The sequence below is a fragment of the Melanotaenia boesemani genome, chromosome 2 (genome assembly GCF_017639745.1).
Source record: "Melanotaenia boesemani isolate fMelBoe1 chromosome 2, fMelBoe1.pri, whole genome shotgun sequence".
Taxonomy (NCBI): Eukaryota; Metazoa; Chordata; class Actinopteri; order Atheriniformes; family Melanotaeniidae; genus Melanotaenia; species Melanotaenia boesemani.
The window spans coordinates 29,143,111-29,166,170 of record NC_055683.1 but is presented as its reverse complement, the minus strand read 5'-3'; the positions used below and the strand labels follow the sequence as shown (position 1 = coordinate 29,166,170).

Sequence of the window (23,060 nt, the reverse complement as noted above, 5' to 3'; positions counted from 1 at the left end):
CAACTGTGGTTGGCATCTGAAATAATTTATGTGGCCGTTTTTACCACTAGATATCAGTAATTCTTAAATACTTGACATTTAAGATTGCCGTCAGATCAGTCTGTACTGATTGGCCAAATATGGCCAAGTGTATACTTACTCAACCATGATGATAAGCTGTAAGGGATATAGCTTGTCATAAGAGAAATAAAATCTGGTGTTTGCCAGCTAGCCAACAGTAATTGAAAAAGGCAGCCATAAATGCTCATCAATGCAACATGAGGTCTTAGGAGGAAGATCTTTGACTCGCCTTACTTTTATATCAGGGGGGTATAGCTCAGTGGTAGAGCATTTGACTGCAGATCAAGAGGTCCCCAGTTCAAATCTGGGTGCCCCCTGAAATATAAATTATCTTGAATTCCCCTCGGGATCAATAAAGTATCTATCTATCTATATGGTATCATATGGTTTTTTCTTATTTTTATTGCTTTAGGACAGTAGACCAGGTGATCATATTTGTTCTCTCTTTACTTCAGAAGAAAGAAATAGATTGTTTTTAAATGGCTTGCTCAATCAATCAGTATGTGGGTTTACCAAGATTGTTCACTAAACAGGATGAAATTGTTGGCATGTATTATTTTACATAAACCTTGTGTCACTATTACTATCAGCTGTAGAGGCTTTCCACATTTAGAAAATTTTTTATCAACCCTCAGATCCCACTAAAACTACTTAAAGCACTACAAGTAAATCAAAACACAGGCTTTTTCTGTAGTTTCAGGTAATTTATTACAACAAAAATGCATTTTAGAAAGTCAAGGTTTTCGCAAGACACTTGCAGTGTGGAAATCATATTTCACAGCATAAATAAAGTATGAAAATATTTAGGCTGATATTGAAGGGTGTGAACTGCCTACACACAATGGCTGTGGTAATTTTCAACAAGGGATCTAAAACAAATTTACATTATACAGAAAGGTACATAACAACACTGATCAGAGCAATTACATGATAAAATGCATATTCTGATAATTAAATAAAAGCCATCATATTAGACTTTATTGGACCTCATCATTTTGGCTTTTTTTAAAACTTTAACATGATATAAAAAAAATACAGCAATTCTTTTGTTAATGAATCAAACAGTTATTATATAAATTACATTTTCAACATCAGCATTAATAGTAAATTTCTCTGTGTAATTATAATACGCTATTGTTTTAATAACAGTGATCTGATATTGTTGACTATGAAATAAAACAATTATAATTCACAGACAGTACAATATTTGTTGGTGAATTAATGTCTGATTTTAAATAACAGTAAATTAAGTACAGTGCTGATATATTCGATTATGTGACAGAATAGCTGACTGCGTTGGAAAATAGTGCATAAAGTCAATTAGAAGTCTGTAAGAATATGAACACTAGCCAAATGCATCGATGCACATAATTTATGATCTTTCTTTGAAAGTTAAATCTAAGTTTGGTTTGTTTAAAATTTAAGGAGACATAAATATATCACTGCAATGGTAGCTGTCATTTCTTTTTGCATTTCTTCTTCAAACAATTAACCACATGAACCAGACTTGCAGACAGGCATGAACATTCTTATTTTAATGCTTTACTTGGCACAGTCAGTTGCACCCGATAACCCGCTATAAAAGCCCCTTTACCTATAAACAAAGAGGTAAAATTGATGTATATCAGCATGCAAGGATCACATGTATTTAAAGGGCTAATTTATTTGTGAAGAAACAAAGAAACAATACATTCATTTAAACCACTTTAACCACCATCTGTGTTTAGGCTACTTAGAACAAATACAGTCATTAAATTTAAGAATCAGAATTTAAGACACAAAAATAAATGTTTGACAAGAAGCAAGAAGTTCAACAAAGACTCAAACTCTCACTATCTGCACACTGAAAATAGTTGTTGTTAGTAATGTAATGGATTACTAAAAAGAGCAGTGATCACTCTATTAATACTGGGGTCTCATGTCCAAGAGTAATCACAAATAATAATGACTATTACACCAAAACAAACAATTTTCACTCTGGACCTACTGAGTGTTTAGTTTGCTATATATCATTAAGGTGTCTGTTGGCAATGACTTGGTCTTCAAAATTACACACCAAATCTCTGGGTTATTAGATGGGTTTTAAGTGGTTTAAATTAACAATAACACTTATAGAGTCCTCTATATTTTAGGAGCAGAGTTCTCTCAAACAAACTGTGAATAATTTACAACCCTGTTTCTAATAGAAATTGAGGAGCTGGGTAAAAACAAGATTTAGGAATTAAAATGTGCCCCCATTGTTGTATGTTTCAGTTCATGATAGGCAACTTGTTTTCAGTAGATGACATGTCTTGACTGCTGGCAAGCTTAATTAGTTCTTTTATTTTTTTTTTTTTACTACAGAGAACTGCAAACAGTGGTTTGGTATTGGTATTGAAATAAGCAATATATATTCTGAAAAAAAAATTGCCGCATATGTTTGCTATGGAAGCTTAGAGCTGTCACCCGAATAAAATACAAAGGATCTTATCATGTTATAACATAGTTTTATTGTAAAAACGTGAAACTTATCACATTAAAACGTGATACATTTTGTGGTGAAAACATTGAATATAACCCGCACTGAATGAGGACACTGTGCAGTAGATCAAAAAAATATCTAGTTTATCAAACAGGATCTCATACTAGGCAGAGACAGAGAGAGACTGGACAATGGTGAAGTTTGGACGACACTGATGTTGTTGATGTTGCACCCTTAAACCAAACAGGACTGTGTCTTTGTGTTGGCAGCTTAATTCTCCTAGTCCCAGCGGTACATATAGCCCATATAACTTTCATTTTAGTTTTCAGAAGACAGCTAGGCCATTGGTGTAACCATAGGTAAATGTTCTCATGGGCCATGATGGCAGCTGTAGCTCAGGAGAAACAGCAGATGTCTGCCAACTGGAAAGTTGCTGGATCCATTCTAGACTTTCTCAAGTGTCCTTGGGCAACACACTGAACCCCACATTGCCTCCCTATCCTTATCTATCAGGATATGACTAGCTGCATTTCCGTTACCCCTAGAATTGTGCAAAACTTAAATATCGCAATAAAAAAATGAAAACGGTAATGGAAATACCTACATTTCGAAAAACCTCTCAAATATCGCTAAAACGTTTTTACCCTCTTATGAGGTCGTTTTTCAGATGTGTTGATATATAAGTATTCGCAAAAGTGTAATAGAAACACTTTTTTTTGCATTTACACGTCCCTGGACGTTATGTAAGGGGTCACATGACCAGTTAATTTCTAATAAAGATGACGCAGTATGAGTAGCCGCAGGAGGAGATGATAATCTTTCTACAAACAATTAAAGAAAGAATATAAGTACCATCCTTGATAGCAAACAACAGCAAAATGCAAGAGTTTTACAAAAAATTAGAAATCTCCATCCTCCTCAAAGTGAAGTCTCGCAGGACGAGATTTTACGAGATTAACGGCTAATGTGCTAAATACCATTCAATGGTAAAGCCTGCAAATCGCAATTGCACTTTGTCGAAATTTTAAAAATTCCGCTTTTATTTTGCGAAATATTGTAATAGAAACTCAGCTAGTGTGAGTGATTGGAGAAAGCACTTAGTATCTAACAATAGAAGTGCTGTATGAATGTGTGTGAATGTGACATAATGTAAAAGCACTTTGAGTGGTCAACATGACTAGAAGTGTCATTTAAGTACAGTCCATTTAACATTTTAACCAAAGGCAAAACACGCACACAGTCTGCACACAGTTGTAGGCAGTTTCTGCTTGATAAGAATCATCTCCATAAAATGTATTTTTCTTTAATATTTCTAGGTCACAACAACATCTACATAAAGTACTTTGTGGTTCATGTTCTAAAAAATAAAATCTATCATATTATATTATCACAATGCATCACATTGTAATGTGATACGTTTCACGTTAATACAATAAAACTACATGTTATAACATAATAAGGTCCCATTTATTTAATTATTTATTTATTTTAATTTGGGTGACAGTTCTATACTTCCATAGTTTGATTCACAACCTCTAACCCATTTTTTTAAGCATCGATGGAGTCACCCATGCCATGTGCACTAATATAAATATCAAATAGTTTGTGTTTTAGAATCTGATATGTTGATCCACAGTAAAAACAAAACAGCTAAAAAAAACTTAGCAGTTTCACAAAAGAAGCTGAATAATTGTGAAAATATCACTTGCTGTCCCCCTACATACCAGTTTTATCCTTTTAAAATCTTCCCTTGGTTGCATTTAACATGATGTGAAACTGTCACAGTGGTAAAACTGCTCAACTATGATGTGTTCAGTGGGACACTTCTTCACCATGGACATGCGGACAAACGTAACTGTAATATATTTTAATGTGTGATTGAGTTTCTAGAGCCCGTGCAGTGTTTTCAATTGCAGAATTACTGTTTTTAATGCTGCATGAAAACAGCATATGAAAACATGTTGTGCCATTAAATAAAAAATATTTATATTTTTTTAAATGCAATAATAATAATAATAAAATAATAAAACAAATAAATAAATAAAAAGGATTTCAGTTTCAGTAGCTGACATGATATTAAATGAAGGCTTTACCAGATATGCAAATCAGTGCATTCTGCTGTAACTGACATTTTACACAGTATCACAGCTTTCTTAAAAACAGGTTAACTTAAATTTCTTGTCCTGTTCCTTATGAACCTTTTTTACTTAAAGTAAAATTTTGAGAAATTTTGTATTACAGTGCCAGTGTCAGAAATATTTAAGAGGGTTCAGATTGAGAACATGAAACAGGAAAGAGCAGGAAACAAAAAAACATACAAAAACAACCTTGGGTTTTGCTAATGATTCAGTACCTATTAAATTAATGGTTTAATTGATGCCTTTCAGTATGTGATCAGTACTGACATTAAAACATTAACTGCATTGTAGTGACACATTTCATCTATAGTCAGCCAATCAATACATCAATCACAGGCTGCTCAACTCTAATTTCATACAGACATATTCTTACAGAAAAGACTTTAAGTCCTTTGATATTTACTGACAACAGAGCTTAATGTGTCACATCTTAACACCGGGATATATGAGTTATGTGACTTCAGCAGTTGGATTATGTGAGCATCAAACACAACATATTCATTAGTGTGCCCTTCTGAAGCACAGTTATTGGCCCAGAGTCCTGTACAAGTCACCATTTGATTGCAACTTTATTGCTGCCCATCCCGTACACATATACAGATATTACAGTCCATGCGGCTTTCTTGCAACACTAGTCAGCAGTTACAATCTTTCTTACATGCATATGCATTTTAACCCTGATGACAGGTCCTCATACTGTCACCTCTGTCTTGCTGTTGGTAACAAAGTATGGTTGTGGAGGCATGTAACGAGTGTTGAACGGCTCCTTTTCTATGATGCAGAGTTTTTTTATGCCATAGCTCTGTCGGTGTCCCAGTGTGTCCTTGCTCTGCCAGGGTCTTAGCACGCCTGGGCTGGCTGCAGTGCTGGAACTGCAAGACAGTGACTGGGAGCTGTAGCTCCTGGGACTTTTGTACTTCTGTTCATTCTGCTTCATAGACAGCTGTCTGGGTGGGCTGTAAGGATTGCTAGGCTCTGGTTCCATATCCACACCTTCCATTGGAAGGCTGCCCTTGGTTGTCATCTCAATTGCTTGTAGTCGGTTGCTTTGGTAGCTGTCATTCATTTTCTCTGCTAACAAATGCATAAATAAACAATGAGGTAGATTCAGTTTTAGTCAGTAATATACCTTTAAACAGCGTCTTTGGGTCCAAAATTCAATGCATTTTAATAGAAGTCTTTAAATAGAAGTGTTTTTTTTTAAAACATCTAAAAATAATACAAAAACAAACACAGAACAAACAAAAAGTTGGGCACAACAACAATAATAATAATAAAAGCCATAATAATAAAGTATTATTATTAGTAGTAGTAGTAGTAGTGTTAGTATAATTATTATTATTATTTGATTTATATAGGGGTTTTCAAGGCACCCAAAGTGCTTTACAGTGTGAATCAATTACTCTTTAATACTATTATTTGCTATCCATCCATACTTGGTGGTAGTAAGCTACATGTGTAGCTACAGCTACCCTGGAAGCCAATACACACCAACTCTCAGACCACCACCCATGTTTCTGGTGCATTAGCTATCACATAATTAATGTTCAAGAAACAGAGATATTTGCTATATATAGTATAATATTGAAGGCATAGAGTGTTTATAATAATGATAATAATAATAATAATAATAATACATTTTTATTTGAAGGCACCTCAGTGTCACTCAAGGACACTGTACAAAGATACAAAAAACTTAAGAAAAACAACAATAAAAAAGAAAATAAAATCAATAGACACAGCAGTATACCGCAGATGGGATAAGCTATTTTAAACAGATATGTTTTAAGGTGTGATTTGAAATGGGGAAGTGAGTCGATGCTTCTGAGTTGAGATGGTAGTGAGTTCCAGAGACGGGGAGCAGGGCAGCCGAATGCTCTGCTCCCCGTCTCTGGAACTCACTACCATGGTGGTGAGACGGGCGAAGGGGACAGACAGGTGCATGGAGGAAGAGGATCTGAGAGAGCGAGAGGGAGTGGGAACATTGAGGAGGTCAGACAGATATGGGGGGTGAGGTTGTGGATGGCTTTAAATGTTAAGGGGATTTTGAATTGAATACAGAACTGGATCGGAAGCCAATGGAGCTGTTGGAGGACAGAAGTGATGTGGTGGATTGAGGGGGTTCGAGTTATAATGCGGGCAGCTGAATTCTGGACCAGTTGAAGTTTATGGAGGGACTTGTGAGGGAGACCAAAGAGGAAAGAATTACAATAGTCCAGCTGGGACTTTTAATAGTTTGTTGTAGTTTCACATAATTTAATGCATGAATTTAATGCAAGAAGTAAATCCACATTTAAAGCCTTTTGGGAAAAATGTAAAAATCGCAATGATCTAAATTATCTCATATGTTCTCAGTCAGGTACAGGCAGCATGTGAAAACAGAATTTTTAGCCTGAGCATGTGAAGTTTGTGTGGTCTTAGTCTTTGTAATTTTTCCTTACGTTCCAGTTTTTTTTTTCTCCCTCTTTTTACCTTAATTAGTGTCTCCCAGATAAAATTTGATGTGGCCTCTTTTATTAGAAGCAAATTACATTTATGCCTTGGATTAAATATGGTATACGAATAGAATCAAGAGATAGTTCACTGCTATTCAGTGAAGCCAGCATAACAATTATAAGGTTAATAGATCTGGATCTCAGCTGTCCAGGATAGCTTGGATTATGTGGCTGGAAAGCTCAGATGGCAAGGCATCTGCCTCCTGTGTAGGAGACCCAAGTTCAATTCCTACAGGGGATGAATATTAATGCCTGTAGGACCCAGTTAGAATGAATTTGGACTACAGAGGTTGTCAGTATGCAGTAAACCTTTATCCTATCCCCATCACATGCCCTATATATTTGTTCTGTTTGTGCTTGATAGTCTACTATCCCAGGTTTCATCTGATACATTTAGCTTCATTTAGATTTACCCCAATGATCAGTTTGCTTGATGGTATGTCAGGAGGTAAGCAGAGAAGAAGTATGAAGTGTTTGTGTGAACCACAAAGCTTGTGAGCTGGGATGTGACCTACTATACATATGCTGATAGCTGTCATCGAGTCCACTGCCAGGTTTGTCAAACCCAGTTAATAGATTCAAGCAGAATCTATAAAAAAAAATACTTGCATTTCATTGTGCTAATGGCATCAAAACAGAGCCATAAATACATTCACCACACTTTTTGACGCTTGTGGGTTATAGGTCTTTTTCTTTTTTTGCTGTCTCTGCCTATGTAAAGAGGATTAAAAAAGCATAGATCAAAACAGAAGTTAAAGAAATGAAGGGCGTGGAATTAATATAAAATCTGGCTACTACTTTAATATAAAAACAAACTGGAATATCATTTACCTTAACTAACACTGAAATTGAAGTTTGTCCATATTGTATTGCAGGCATTAGTGAACAAATCTTGAGTATGCGTAAATGTATCACTCATTTCTTACCAATGTGACTTTTACTACCATCTCTAGCTTTAAAGAATTTTACCTACTGACCATACTGTAAACCAGTATTACATTGTACATTAAGGTAGTAACTGAGATGTTTTGATTTGACATACTTTGACAAAACAACCATGTTTTTGTTGTTTTTGTATTGTTTTTATTTGCAATTTTCAAAAGACAAGAAGAATAATTTAGTGCCACGTTGTGAAGTGATGCCAACTTTGTGTTGCTTGCAGACATTTTAAAATTAGTGCAAAATTAAAAAAAAACTTGTTTCCATAAATAATCTCTCAGTTCCCTTCTCTGTTGGCAATGATGGAATATGGATTAACTCACAAGAATTTCTGTAAGGCAGAGACTTGAAAGAACTTCAAACAAGAAAAAAAAGCCAAATGTCTTACATGCTGTTGATGTTAAGCTATAAAAGGGGGATGGCGGTAAAGCTTAATGATAATTGAGGCAGGCAAAATATTTTGATAACATATTTACCATCTGTTGACATAAGCGTTTAACATGATATTAACCACATTTAGTTTATTTTAAATTCCAAATAACATCTTTAGAAGGATTTTAGCTGAAATTTGTGATGCCTCCAGTTTGTTTAGTAAACTTGAACACTCCTTATGGGATGCAGGCAAATCCTGATTATTTATACAATTATTTTATCACAACCTTATCAAATGAAATGGCAAACTGCATCTGCTCTTTCTTTTTTCATGGCTCTTTATAAATAACATCTTACCCACAGCCTTGAGAGTGGTGTACTTGTTGAGATCTTTGAGAGGCATCTGTTGTTCATACGGGCTGGTAATTTGTCCAACTTCTGGATACGGCTGACTTATTAAAGTCGGTGATTGAGCTGCATTGTTCATCTGGCTGTTGTCTAAAGGAAGAGACACATATGTTATTATTACAGAAATTTAGACACATTTTCTTTTTCCAATTAAGTTTTACTCACATTTTTGGATCAACAGAACCTAAATTAATTATACAAAGCAACACTTTGCAATGACACATTCAGTTTCATATGTGTTAATTAGCTGTTACAAGATGTGATGGAAATAAATGCATAATATATTATTTTTGTTAAAGGAAGCTTGCTTGCTTGCTTTAATTTGACTGTTGCACAAAGTCAAATTGCATGCAGCAAATCAACTTGATGGATGAATGTATTTTTCTTTTTTTACTTAGTAGTGTCAAATTCCCTTGAAGAAATATTTCTGGGGACACAGCTGGAGAATCATGACTGCTCTTTGTGGCACTGAACTTAATCCTATAGTAGACATCTGGTAAATTAAAGGGTGCACAGCAAATAGACTGGCCCCCTGCCTGTTGGCATCACAGCATGTACAGATGTTCAGAGTGTCTTCTTCTTGCTCAGTTTAAAGAAGATTAGTCAAATAGGTGACAGTTTAAGGACTGCTGTGTGTGTTGCATTATAAGCATATTGGTATAGCGATGGCAACATGTAAATGGATCCAATACATGATGGAGGCAGTTGTAACCATTCATTAGTAAGCTGTGCTGTTTATGCCTCATTTAATCCCACCCTCTCACAAAATCACAATATTCTAAATGTCACAAGGTTATAAATAAAGACTCATCTTCTTTGTCACAAAGCCAATCATCAGAGGAATCATAAATCAGAGCAAGTGCTAGTACTAATCTACAGTGACTCCAGTATCATTAACCCAGACATTAAAAATATCTATTAACTAATCGCTGTTATTGTTGATGGCATAGGTTTACAAAGTTTTAAATGAGATGGGACCATTAGTCCTTGGTCTAGAAAGTGTCTAAGTAAAAACACATCATTAATACAGAAAATAGGTTAATTAAGCTCTAATTCCCCCCTGGTCAGCAAGAAACTTTATTACTGTGCTAATTTAATTTGGCAAGTCTGAAATTGTTGATGCTGTCTCATGAAGTGATGCAAAGGTCAGCTACAACAAATCTTACACTTCACCACACTTTATGGCAGTAGTATATCAATAAAGATCAGACTTAGGACATGATTACATGCAAATGACTGGTGGAGCCCAATTATTTTTGCCCTTTATTTGGAACTCCTTTATAAAAAAGCTCCTGAATTACTGAATTTGGTTGAAATCTTTATTATAAAAAATAACCTTCAAAAAGCCTCATCACATGAATAGATCACTTTAAGATCATGGTTCCTTCTGGACACAGAAAAAAAGACAGAAAGAAAATTTCAGAGCAGGGACATAAGTAAGGAAATATGCCCAAGTTTCCATGTCTCCCCAGTAACTAGTGACAGCTACAAGAGGATCCCCTGCTACTCCCAGAACAACTCATTAATACCATCCCCCAATCCAGACTAGTTAAAGAGGAGATGTCAAAGATATCGATCAGGACCAATACAGAGAGCAAAGAGGAAAAAGTTCCAAACATCTCTTCCCTCAGTTATCATTTGGAATGTGAGATCATGAATAGATCAATATCTACTTTTTGACTCACACCACCTACTGGAATAGAAACTGTCTCTAGTCAGAACTTTACACCATTGGGCTGAGAAGGTCTCTATGAGGACAGAATAACAACAGAGAGAACAGCACAAGAATGTCACTCCATTTGTAGCAATGGTGTCTGAGAACTCAAAAAATCTTCTCCAAACATAGCATCCCAGTACAAAAAGTACCAGTACCATTTCAAACCCAAAAAAAGCATCAGATAGAATCTGGTCCATGCAAAGAGCAAAACTCTCAAACACAAGCTAGTATGCAATGCAGCACGGTGAGGGGGGCCCAAGCCTTTTTATAGGAGAAACCAGACAATTGACAATCGATGGCTGCTGCTGACAAATCACAGTGGGAAAATATCTCCATGCGAGACATCCCCACCCTGCCCCCTGATATAATGGTAGGGAAAACTGCATCTCAGAACACTGGATGTGGCCTAAGATATCCCCTTCTCTGCACCTACAATGTAGCCTTGACTCATCTCCTGAGACACTTCCATAACAATTCACATGTTGGACCTTGTGACCAAAGCAGCTTTGGTTACACAGGCAAACAACTTCTATGTGACAGTGACTTGAACGACCTACACAATGATCAGGTTAATCAGTTGACACAAGTGACTTTAATGACCCTCTAAGTACAAATGTTCTTTTAACATTTAGAAGCTGAAACTCCCCACCAACTAGGTAGAACAGAAGAAGACTTTCAGATGAGATGAAACAAAAACCAAGAAAAAGAAGTCCAGTTTATTCAGTGACCACCACCAGAACATTGTTTGATGTTTTGAAATAATCAGCTGGATAACTTATATTATATATTTACCCTTTTGAATTACAAATTTTATCAGTCTATGAAAAATGCTGGTCAGTGTTAACAAATGAAAAGTTGTATAAACGCTAACTAATGTTTTCAGCAATCTTTAGAGTCATTATGCAAGCATAAAATCTCGCCTTAAGCACACATAACGCAAATAAGAAAATAGAAATATAACAGGCACACATAAATAAGCAAAAAAATGAAGATATAAAATATATAAAAGATATAATAACACCTCTATATTTATAGAAAATGAAAAAGAATTCATAGCAGACAGTAATATTTACAGAGTGGATAAAGTGCATCCTAGTGCAAGGACGGAAGTCTGTGTGTGTGTGTCTGAGAAGGTGTGAATCTTCAATCTGTGTGGCTGTGGAGGGTTGGGTGGGGGCTATTGCTTTCACAGCTCTGGGGACGATGCTTTCCCTGAGTCTTCTTGTTGTAGTTTTAATGTTCCTGTACAAACAGTGCATTGCCTGGGTGGGTGGGGTCGGCTGTAATATGTCTGGCTCTCTTCTGGACTCTGGCAGTGTAGATGGAGTCCAGATCTGGTAGATGGCGGCCCACAATCCCCTGAGCTGTCCTTAGCACCAAGGCTAAGTTCCACTTGTCCTGTGCAGTGCAGCTGCCATACCACATTGTCACACTGAGACTCAGGATGCTCTCAATGGTGGCTCTGTTAAAGTTCACGAGCAGCTGAAAAGAGAATCCCATCCACTTCAACTTCCTGAGAAAGGCGAGCCATTGTTGGGCCTTCTTCACCAGAACTGAAGTGTTCACAGTCCAGGAGAGGTAGGAGGAAATGTGGATGCCCAGGAACTAAATGCTGCCCACATGCTCCACTGCCTCTGAGGAGCGTGCTCAGTCTTCCTGGACCTCCTGTAATCTACTACGACCTCCCTTGTCTTGTTGATGTTAAGAACCAGATTGTTCTGGACCTCTTCTCTGTAGTTGGTCTCATCATTGTTGGATATGAAACCCACCACTGTGGTATCATCCAACCATGTTGGTGGGGTGGATGGCAGGACAGTCCTGTGTTGAGGATCAGTGGTGAGGATGTTGACCTCCCTAACCTCACCAACTGGGGCCTGTTAAGGAGGAAGTCATTGGTCCAGCCATACAGTAGAGTGGTGCTGACAGACCCAGGCTGTGGAGCTTCTAGGCCAGGACATCTGGGAGAATGGTGTTAAAGGCTGAGCTGAAGTCCATAAACAGCATCCTAACATAGGTGTTTGGCTGCTGCAGGTGAGTCAGGGTTTAGTGAAGTGCAATCGAGACAGCATCCTCCGTAGAACAGTTCTCCCTGCAGGTGAATTGCAGGTCGGACAGGCCAGGAAGGATGGCTTCCTTGATGTGCTTTAAGAAGCACCAGTGGCTGGTTTAAGTTAGTCACAAAAGGGTTTTTTGAGGTTACTCAATAAAAGCTTTACACAGAACCTCCAAACTTCTCTATTGTCAAGGATTTTGCTTTAGCAACTGAGCTGCTGCGACCCTTTTAATTTAAAACAGACATCAAATCTATCTGTGTTAAATTTTCAGGCTATTTTTCTTAGCTTGTTGACCTGTTTCCATTTCATTGTAAGTGGGCCATGGACACAGGCTCTCATTCAGCGTAACTTTCAAATGATTTAGCCACAGTGTTAATTTAATACCAGTAAATCTAAATCTTAATCTTATGCTTTGCAGAAACACTTTGATAAATGAATATATACTGTAATATAAACAGTGCATACAATAGTTATCCAGTGGAATTTCTTTTCAAGTAAGCTAATTCAATGCAAAACTATTGAAATGTTCTTCGTTTCAAGACCTAATTTATAAGCCATTTGGGCTTTAGTCAAGGTCAGTATGGAGGTATACACTTAAAGGTCAAAACTATCGTATGATATAACTTGAATAACCATCATCTACCAAGTACTATTTTGTAGGCTCATATTTGTCAAAGACATTTGATTTTTTTAGCCTGTCTGGATGCCTCCAGTGTCTCAAATGAACTTGGGATACATGTACACCTGAAATCTAAAATGGGAGCAGATTTCCCAGTAGTTGGCACTTATCTTTACATTTTGTGTTATTTTCAAAATGCCTAACTCAGTTTAAGCCCAAGTGCTGATATATGTATTTGTTTATCTTCCACTTTATAGTTATTTGGATATTATGTTGACAGACTGTCATTTGTGAGGATACTGTTTTAAACATTGCAGCTTTTGTATCAGCTGCTAAAAAAAAGTAGGTCACTCCCAGAGACTTGTAAGGTTAAAGATTCCATGGCTGTTGTGGAAAATAAGCGAGTTAACACTCCAGACACAGACACCTCCCTGGAACTCATAAAAGATTTAAGAGAGTATTTTGGGAGCTGTACACCTCAAAATAAACAGTACAAGGAGAAAGGCATTCTGATCTACTGACAGCCCACTGTCATTACTAAAGAAAATATTTTCTTTCCCGGTCAATATCATGCTATTTTTATTCAACCTCTGAACCTGTTCTCATTTGAATTGTATGGGTAGATAATCAGTCATTTAGTTGTAATAATTACCAAAATGTATCCAATGTGTACGCAGATTACCTGATCTGATCAATCAGATCTATAGGTGAGCATGTTATTCATCTGTTAAGAATATTTTGTATGTTATATTGTAGTATGTTTTTATACTAGTTTTGACAAGCTCTTTACACACCATGAAAAGATGTGTACTATTATTAAACTGAAAACATTAGTTTAATAAGGCCACACAGCGAAAGTGATTTTAACTGTTATTAATAATCATGTAATGCAAGCAGGAAATTGTTCTTTCTTTCTGTGGCATGACAGCAAAATGTAAACAAAGGGCCAAATTTCTAAAGTACTATCTCCTAATGACAAGTAGAGGAAAGAGTCAACCAACAAATAGCAAATGCAACACCCAGCATCTGTTTGCACAGTCCTTTTTTAGCTCCTATGCAAGTACTCTCCCATCGTAGGGGAACATTAAGTGACATAACTGCATGGTGATTGGTCTACATGGTGTTCAGATTATATATGTTAGAGCCGAACAAACAGTTAAACAGGACAACAGAACTTGCTAGTACAAAAAAAAATTGCAAAATATAGCCCTTAGTTCATATGAGCCTAAAAAAATCAAGCAAAAAATGGAGGAATGGGCCAAAAGATGAAGTTTGTTGTTTTTGTTTAGGGAGGTCCCCAGTTCCTGTAACCTTTATTAAGCCTAGTTGAAGTGTTTGGTCCAAAAGCCTCTGGAGTCAGTGTGGGATTACATTAAATAGTCCATTAAGACAGCCTGAATCAGCAGAGGAAATGTGGGAATGTCTCAGAGATAACTGGAACAACCTGTCTGTCCCACACCTCAAAAGAGGATGTGCAATTATACTAAGGAGAAATGTTGGCACTGTTTAAATGGCCCACTAAGGTCATATCAAATATTAATTTGATTTTCAGTTTTACCATTTACTTCACATATTATGTTATTTTAGGATTATAAAGTTAGATTAAAAATCAATATACCTTTATTTCTATTTATGCCTACTGCCTTATTGGCAGTATTCACCTGTTGTCACACCTGCGCTTTCAGATTGCATCTCTTGACCCAGTGAATTGGTTGTAGGATTTATGCAGCTGTATCAAGTGGCAGTATATCCTGAAACTATGATCCCACTTCAAATTATAATGGATTCTGTGTATTTGCGTAAGAGACATATATTGTATCAACTCCTGTTTACCTTACTTCTGCTCTGTGCAAGCTCCTCTTAATTAATTGAATATCATTAAATTCCTTCTAGTTGCACGTTTCATACTGTTAACCCTAACACACTTTTTGTTCTGTTCCAGCACATAATGTCTTAGAATAATTAGCTGCTTTAACACTTGCATATTGTTATATTTTTTTACTTTGTGTCCTTTGTGCACTTGCTCGGGGAGTCAGATGTTTAACTACACCTTATTTAATAATAATGGCACATATAACAAGCTTGCACTTTTGTGGGTGTGGAAGCGAGGCTCTCTTAATTAGAAACTTGGCCCTACATTGTGGAAAACAACCCCTAGCTAGCTCTGCTTAGCCAGTGTAAAGCCACCTAGCATATCTAAGCCTGCTAGGTGTCAGGATCCTCCTTTGTATAAACAGCTCCTAGATTGGGTTCAAGAGGCAGACACTCTCTCTAAGTTTAAGATTAGACATAAATCTTTCCTTTTGTATAAAACTAGTTAGTTTGAGCTGGCTTGGTTGATCCTTAGCCATCCTTTTAGCCATCCCTTTAGCTTTAGTGCTAAAGGTTTAGGCTGCTTGGGACCATTCCATAATGCAATGAGCACCTCTGTACACCCCCGCACCTCTTTTTCTCTTTTAAAAGGGAGTTTGGTTTTTTTTCTCTCTCTCTCTCCACTTGAGGCTGTTGGTCTTTCCATGCTAAATACAGGTGTTTGAGAGAGAAAAAAAAGAGTCAGTGTGATCTTTTGGTTTCCTTGGATACTTTTTATGAACACAATTGTAATCAAATGGACTAATTTTGATCACAATTAATTGAATTACAACTGGTTTGGATTGGACTCTATCTTTAATGCTCATCACCAAGTGCCTTGAGGCAACTTTTGTCATCAGTTGGTGCTAAACAAATAAAACTGAACTGATTTCAATTTATTAAACTGAGAGGTGTCAGACTGATTAACATTTCTGTATTTTTCTAGCAATGCCAGGTAATCAAAAGATGGTTGAGAGATGGCTGACAAAGTCTTTCTTCACTTAACAAAGGTTCAGCAGTGAAGAGGATGGCCAAATTACTGGAAACACGAAAGCATTCACAGCTGGGAATATTCTGAGCAAATAAATTAATAAATTTTCACTTTCATTGACTGATCAAACAATTGCATCCATTTTCTCAGTTATTAGGGTGAATGTTACTGTTAATCAGCTGTAATAACAAACATTTTAGGAGATGCCCCATTTCTGTCACTATCCAAATATTTGAAGGTATCCACACAGGAGGTCTGTAATTATCTACTCAGGTTTGAGCCATACTTCATAGTATGTTATAGCAGGTGGATATAAAACTATAGACTCTAAATTTAGTATCTATATTGTGTCTGTCATCAGAGGTGATGCAGCTGAGATACATTTTTATCTAAAAGAGAGGAAATGGCCGTTATGCGTCAGTTGCAGTGAGTGAAGACCTTGTTCTGTCTGGCTGACTCTCAGTGGTAAGAAAAGGAGTAAGGGGAGTCAATCTTTCAGAAATGCCCCATGCACACAGATGTCCAGTAGGACAGACACACAATAGTACTGGCAACCAAAGAATCCCATTTCACAAAATCTATATTACTGGTGTCATCAAGAGAAAAGCCCAGTCTAACAGATTTCTGACAAGGGCTCTCTCTAGGGTCGCTCAATCACTGCTTTATACAGTTGCACTACAAGAATGTACAGCTGCACATGACAGATCTAAATGTGAAAAAAATAAATCTCACCTCTTATAACCTTAAATGGATTATTGTCCAGAAAACAACAATCATCACTCCACTGCTGACACTAAATTAACAGAATTCTTCTCATCTCTGTGGAGCCTTTACGTACTGGATACAAATACAAGGTCCCAAAACAGAAGTCAAGCAGAATAATTTGTTTCCTCAGTGTAGAAAAGAGTCAACTGAATTTACATTTATAGGCACATGCTTATAGACTGCTTTTGAAATAATTACAGTTTTTTCTCATCTTTGCATGTTAATATTCTAACACTCTTTTTTTTTTCAAAGATATGAGTCTTTAAAACGAAGACCTAGCTTGTGACCTCTCCTGTGGTGATACAATGGTCAACCACATGTAAACTGAATGTGAGTAAAATAAATGCATTCCAAATTTGCTCTTAATATATTATATAATATCAAAAATTGATGCAGATTAAAAAAAACCTTCCTATAAGTATTTGAACTTATGGACTCTTTTCCATGTTATTAAAGACTATCTATGTAATCAACATTGTCATCCTCATCATTATGTATAATGAAGGTTTCTTCCTAAAAGAACAGGATTAGAGCACTGGAGAAGAGAAGTGGGATTTTTTCTAAATAAAATTTGTGATCGCGCTTGCTTCAGTGTACAACAGAATCTTTAAAACGTGCTGGCTTTTTAAATAGAAAAAAGATAAATATGCCTGAGCTGACCGCCCTTCTCTCATTTACGATGTTTGGCATTATGTTGTCAAGATGATTTTTATTAAGGTTGACTATAAAAAGAAAAGGTCCTTGATGCTCTCAGGACAAATAATTAGCATATTTAGACTTCACCTTGAAAATAAGTTTCTCTACCAGTTAAAATGACCTTATGATTCTTTTGTAGATTTAATTATTAGAAGAAGAATAGCCAAAGTATGTGATGGGAGAAAGTTAGTTTAACAATATATCGTAACTTCATTGGCTCCCATAAAAAGTATTGGTGGCTAGAAGTGGGAATGCAAAATATTTTCTTTTTGTAATTAATCCAAGTGAAGAGAAGCCTTTTTTTGCATAGTCTGGCGATTTACAGATTAGGCAGAGTTTAAGGGGGCTGGGAAGAGACATTATTCTTGGATCTGGGATCATGCCGGTATGGTCAGACCAGAAAGAGCTTTGGGTTGTCATTGGTAATTAGAGACTGTGTTCAGTGGTATCTAAAGGCACAACCAATTGCCTCACCAGCACGCTGGATTTTTATTAGATGATTTGATTTTCCTTCTGTCACTTTAAATTTCACAGATTATTTAAGACTGGTTATCAAACAGGGTTACACCTTTAGATGTTTGTTACATAATAATAATAATAATAATAATAATAATAATCATCATCATCATCATCATAAATTCATGACTGTCATTCAGTTTGTAATGCAGTCTGCACCCACCTGCCAGTAAAAATGGTTGCTACTGAGTTACCTTTGTGTCTTTATTACACAATCAAATCAAGAATATCACAGTAAATAAATTAAAAATGAAAGAAATCACCATTAACCTTCCATTCACAAACAGAAATGAACGATGTAAAAAATGTAAACAGTTTGTTTATAAACCTAAAATGTATTTGCAAGTCTAAAAACCTGGCTGTTATTCTGAATCGCAAGGAGTCTGGACTGAAGGTTGTAAGAGACATCTGTTTTCATTCTGAATTGAAGTGCCAAAAACATCTGCATTTAGTACATGAGTCAAGGACCAAATGGAAATATCAGACATGTAGTAACAGCAAGAAGGTTCTGTTTAAAGCGATCCAAGCAGATGGCTTTTGTTCACTCAGCAAAGGTTGATTTAATTAATTAACTAAATAAAAGTGCCAACATCATTAAGACAGTAAATAATATCTGGAGAAATTAGCCTTCTTTCACCTTACAAAAAGCTTAACTTAATATCAAACTACTTTTTATGTAATAGGTAAACATTTTGTCCACACTCTTTGTTTTGTGGTTAATTAGACGTCCAATCATCAATCTAACTGACAATGGCTAGAAAAAACACCTATGAGTCTTTCAGCTGAGATTATTTAACAGCAGCAACATTTTGTCCACAAATTTATAAATATGTTTTTATGCAGTGTCAAAATGTTCCTGCAAAATCGATATTTTGATGCAAACTTCTTCCGTTTGGTTAAATAATCCCAAATATCTCCATAATTTGGGATCACTGGAAGCATATAAGCATTGCTGAACAGGTTAACTGTATAGAACTCATCTTCTCCATCATGTATATCTGTATGAAGGTGATGAGCTACTTACGAAAACTGTTGAGTGTTAACCCGGTTTGTATGTTCTCATATTGTTGGCTGAGTCCGATGTCATCTGTATGATCTGAGGCCGGATGGCGGATTACATGTGCAAGAGCTCTGAAAAGATGAAGAATAGTTTTAACAAGGATATCTTTCAGTAAATATTTACATGTTTACATGTCCACCTCTGGAAAAGATTCAATGTTAATTAACCAACATTGCCATCAAACTCCTAAGCTCAGTATAGCAATCTATTGTTTTAGAGGCAGTTTAACCAGACTAACCCATACTAATAACTAAAAATCCCATAATGCAAACAAGTATGGCTTTTATAGCTTCACTAAAAGCCCATTGCTTACACACCTTACATTTTAAGTTTGTAAGGCAGGTCTTAAGTCGGACTACAAATTGACGGAACTCTGATGTCATCACCATGATGTCATCAGGATCATTTTCTCAATTTGAGACTGTAGAAACGTCAGATTTCTAAATAACTTCATGCACATGGAATTCTTTGACATCTAAACTCGACATAGGTTAAAAAACACCAGTGCCTGTTAATGTCTGGATTTTGCATGAAGTGTGAAAATATTTGATATAGTGAATGCTACAACCAATGACCGCAGTAGTTGCAAGACTTTATGAAATTTAGCTTACAAGCATAACACAAGGATGAGCTTGTTAATTTTCTATGAGGACACTGCAGTCAGGGCTGAAACAATTGGTACAACTCACTTTGTCTTTACAGAAACACATGTTTACTGATATGACAGGAAGGCTCTGAAACTGGTAGCAATAACACACAGCCAATAGAGACCATTTTACCATTTGCAAGACAGTTGGAAGCTCATTTTCAGAGTGAAGATGATGTCCTCGTGTTAAAAAAAAATAATAAACTAGCCTGACTTCCATAGAGAGCAATGCTTATCAGAGTCCGTGGTCCAACACACCCTGTAGGATGCTGTGTGACGTTGTACCTTTATGTTGTTATAGCTGGCCTATCCTTTGGAACGTAACGTTACACTGGACTGGCAGGTTAAACATCCAACTACTGGCATTGGGATTTAATGGGATGGGAAGGATTTAATCTGCTTGTTTTGGTGGCTGTACATGTGCTTTAAAAAGTCTATTTAAACATGGTGCTTTTGGTGCAAAAACAGCATAACATTCTTATCAACTTAAGCATGACTGCCCAACTGTGCAGAAGTGTAAAAGAAGCCAGGATTTAATCCTCTCTCTTCAGCTTGCTTTTTTTGCATTTGGCACAGTAGTGTCTGTCTTTTTTAATGGGAGCAGCCAGTTACATTAACATGCTTTGCAAGGGACATTGTTTGAACATGAGCACCTTTATCCCTCATAGAAAAAGAAAACCCAAAAAACAAGAATTTACCCAATGGCTGTTTACACCAGCTATAAAAACCCTAAAGGTTGATTTATAATGGTCTAATATCTCACTGAAAATGGATCGGATCCTATCTAAAACCCAACCTTTATTTTTATAAAAGCTCTTAAAACTTTCAGATCTGGCACCAGAAACTACCCTTAGCATTGCATTTTACTTGTCAGAGCTTATCAAAAATGTGCAGCTACATTATGCCAGCAGTAATATTGTTCTGTACCAGGACTGTTTTTTAATATACTGCAGGAAGAAGATAAACTGCAGAACAAAATTCCAAGTAAACTTGGAGCATGGAACTGTTGTCTATTACTTGAAGCGATGACAGCAATTGCAGAAACACTGTCAGTATGTGTGTATATGATGTATACCTACAGGTGCTCCCACTTTCTCCTGTTTTTTTTTTATTACACCCCTCATCTAACCAGACATCTCACTGTGATCAAAGATCCATTGTGCAAGAGCTTCCTGGCCAAGACAGTAGGAAAAGCAGCACAGCTCAACTATATACAGACATTTGATAAATGTGTTAGTTTATACAAATTGAAACAAATCAATAATGCATCACTAAATTATAAAACCATGAGATAAATAGGCCTATTACATCTGAAAGTATCTGTCTCAGATTTACTTAAAATTGCTTTGAATTAATCAGCAAGATCAGCTTTGAGAAGTTTTAAAATTGCAAAGCGTAAAACATATTTAGATGCCCTTTCCACTAAATCAGTAGGAGTTTTGTGTCTGCTTGAGCAACATGTGAAATGACATCTCTGTCTCACACTTTTTTTTTTTACTGTGTTTCTTAATAGCCATTCTGAAAGTAATAAATACAACACAGTGTCTGCTAAAATAGGCTTTAAACCTCAACTCAAAATGTTCTTAAGAAATATGGTGTTTGGGTTACCTACAAACATGTTTGCTGCCATTTTGGGCACATTTTAAGATTTTTATTTATTTATTTATTTATTTAATTATTTAAAATTCTTGTATATCTTGCAATTAACCCTGAATGCACAATAGAATTTGCTGAATTTGATAAGAAAAAAAAAAAGAAAAAAAATGTGTGCAATGTTACAGTGACCCTGAGATGGGTTTCATTTTCAGCAAACCAAAAATAGACATAGATCACCAATTTAAATTTAAATTTATTCAGTTTTGGGATATTTTATCTTCCCTAAACTCCTCAGTATAATAACTGCTAGTTTAGTACAATGAGTTTGATAGAATCAAATATTTGAGCTCTTATAATCATGATATATATATATATATATAGGCTATACTATATATATGAATTCCCATTCAACAACGTGAAGCTGAATATTGAATATTGAAAAAGCTGAATATCACTCTGTTTTTTATTTTTGTTTGTTTTTTTTTAGTCTGCACAGCGGAGAAAACTGTTTACATAAATGAGCAAATAAATAAATATGAATACAACTTACGAAAGGGAACTCAAGCATCGCTTACCGTGACATATTTTCTCTGTGTGGACGGTGCGTCTTTTCCAAACCCAGCTTTGTGAAAATCCCTATCAGTGCCATTATGGCCACGACCCCACATATAACATACACAATGAGGTTGGTCTTATCCTTTGCAGACTCCAACGCAACGTCCACTTTTGACGGGGGTCTGCCGGTCATCATCCACGGCGGAGTATCATAATTCTTACAGGTGGTCTGGTCCAGCCGGGAGCTTTTAAACGCGCAGCAGAACCTGAAGCCACAGGTGCCGCAGCAGTACAGGTAGCTGCCTGTCCTGCACACAAACGGCGGGTCCCACTGACCCATCACGTCGTAGTAGCCACGGCACTTGTCCTCCGTGTGCGGAATTTCTGTGACTATGCTCTCTTCTTCCGCTGACTCGTTAAACCCTGTAACTATCATTAATTCATCCAAGGTTTGAGCCGGCTCGCCCTCCGCATCGCACAAGATAACTTTAACCAGAAAGTAACCGAGCAGCAGCTCAGCGCCCCGCATCGTTGCTCACTTTTTGCGCACCCCCCTTGATGCCCTGACAAGGTCTCATAAACCTGCCAGCATCTTCCGACAAGTTGAGATAAAGCCGTGCGTAAATGTTAACAAACTGATTCCGACCTCCATGCGTAAAAAGCTACTACCACCGTGCAGTTTTCTCTCAACTGACTATACAAAAAGAAACTGGTTGTTCAAACACCCAGAGGCCAGACTGCTAAAGCAAGTGGCTGGAAATTTATATAAGAAGCTGTATCTAGCCCCTAAACGTACTGGATGGTGTCAGACACCTCTGAGGCTTCTCACCACAGAGCTCGTTGCTGAAAGAGACGGAGAAGGTGGGAGAAAGACAAAGCAAAAGACCCTGTGAGTGAGTGAGTGAATCGGAGAGAGTGAGGGAGAGAGCCAATGGGAGATAGAGGCGTGCAGTGTCTCTAATTACAAACCCTTACAGGCCATTATCATTGTACTCTGTGATAAAAACGACTGCAAAGGACCAATCCGTGATGTGAATTCTTCCAATGACACAAGACTGAACTTCAGGGTCATTCCTGGCTGACATGCTACAAACAATACAGAAAATATTAAAATTTTAATT

General features: G+C 36.6%; 1 protein-coding gene and 1 non-coding gene across 2 annotated transcripts; one reads left to right on the top strand and one right to left on the bottom strand.

Annotated features, from left to right (window-relative positions):
- Positions 1 to 305: 305 nt before the first annotated feature.
- On the top strand, positions 306 to 377 carry trnac-gca. The gene has a single exon. It is a non-coding gene; the product is annotated as a tRNA-Cys (tRNA).
- A 3,871-nt stretch (positions 378 to 4,248) lies between these two features.
- On the bottom strand, positions 4,249 to 22,786 carry shisa9b (shisa family member 9b). Its single transcript, XM_041995741.1, has 4 exons — positions 21,960 to 22,786; positions 19,107 to 19,213; positions 8,823 to 8,963; positions 4,249 to 5,733 (listed from the first exon to the last, which is right to left on the bottom strand). The coding sequence occupies exons 1-4, from the start codon at positions 22,466 to 22,468 to the stop codon at positions 5,351 to 5,353; spliced, it is 1,140 nt and encodes a 379-aa protein (XP_041851675.1). The 5' UTR covers positions 22,469 to 22,786; the 3' UTR covers positions 4,249 to 5,350.
- Positions 22,787 to 23,060: the final 274 nt, after the last annotated feature.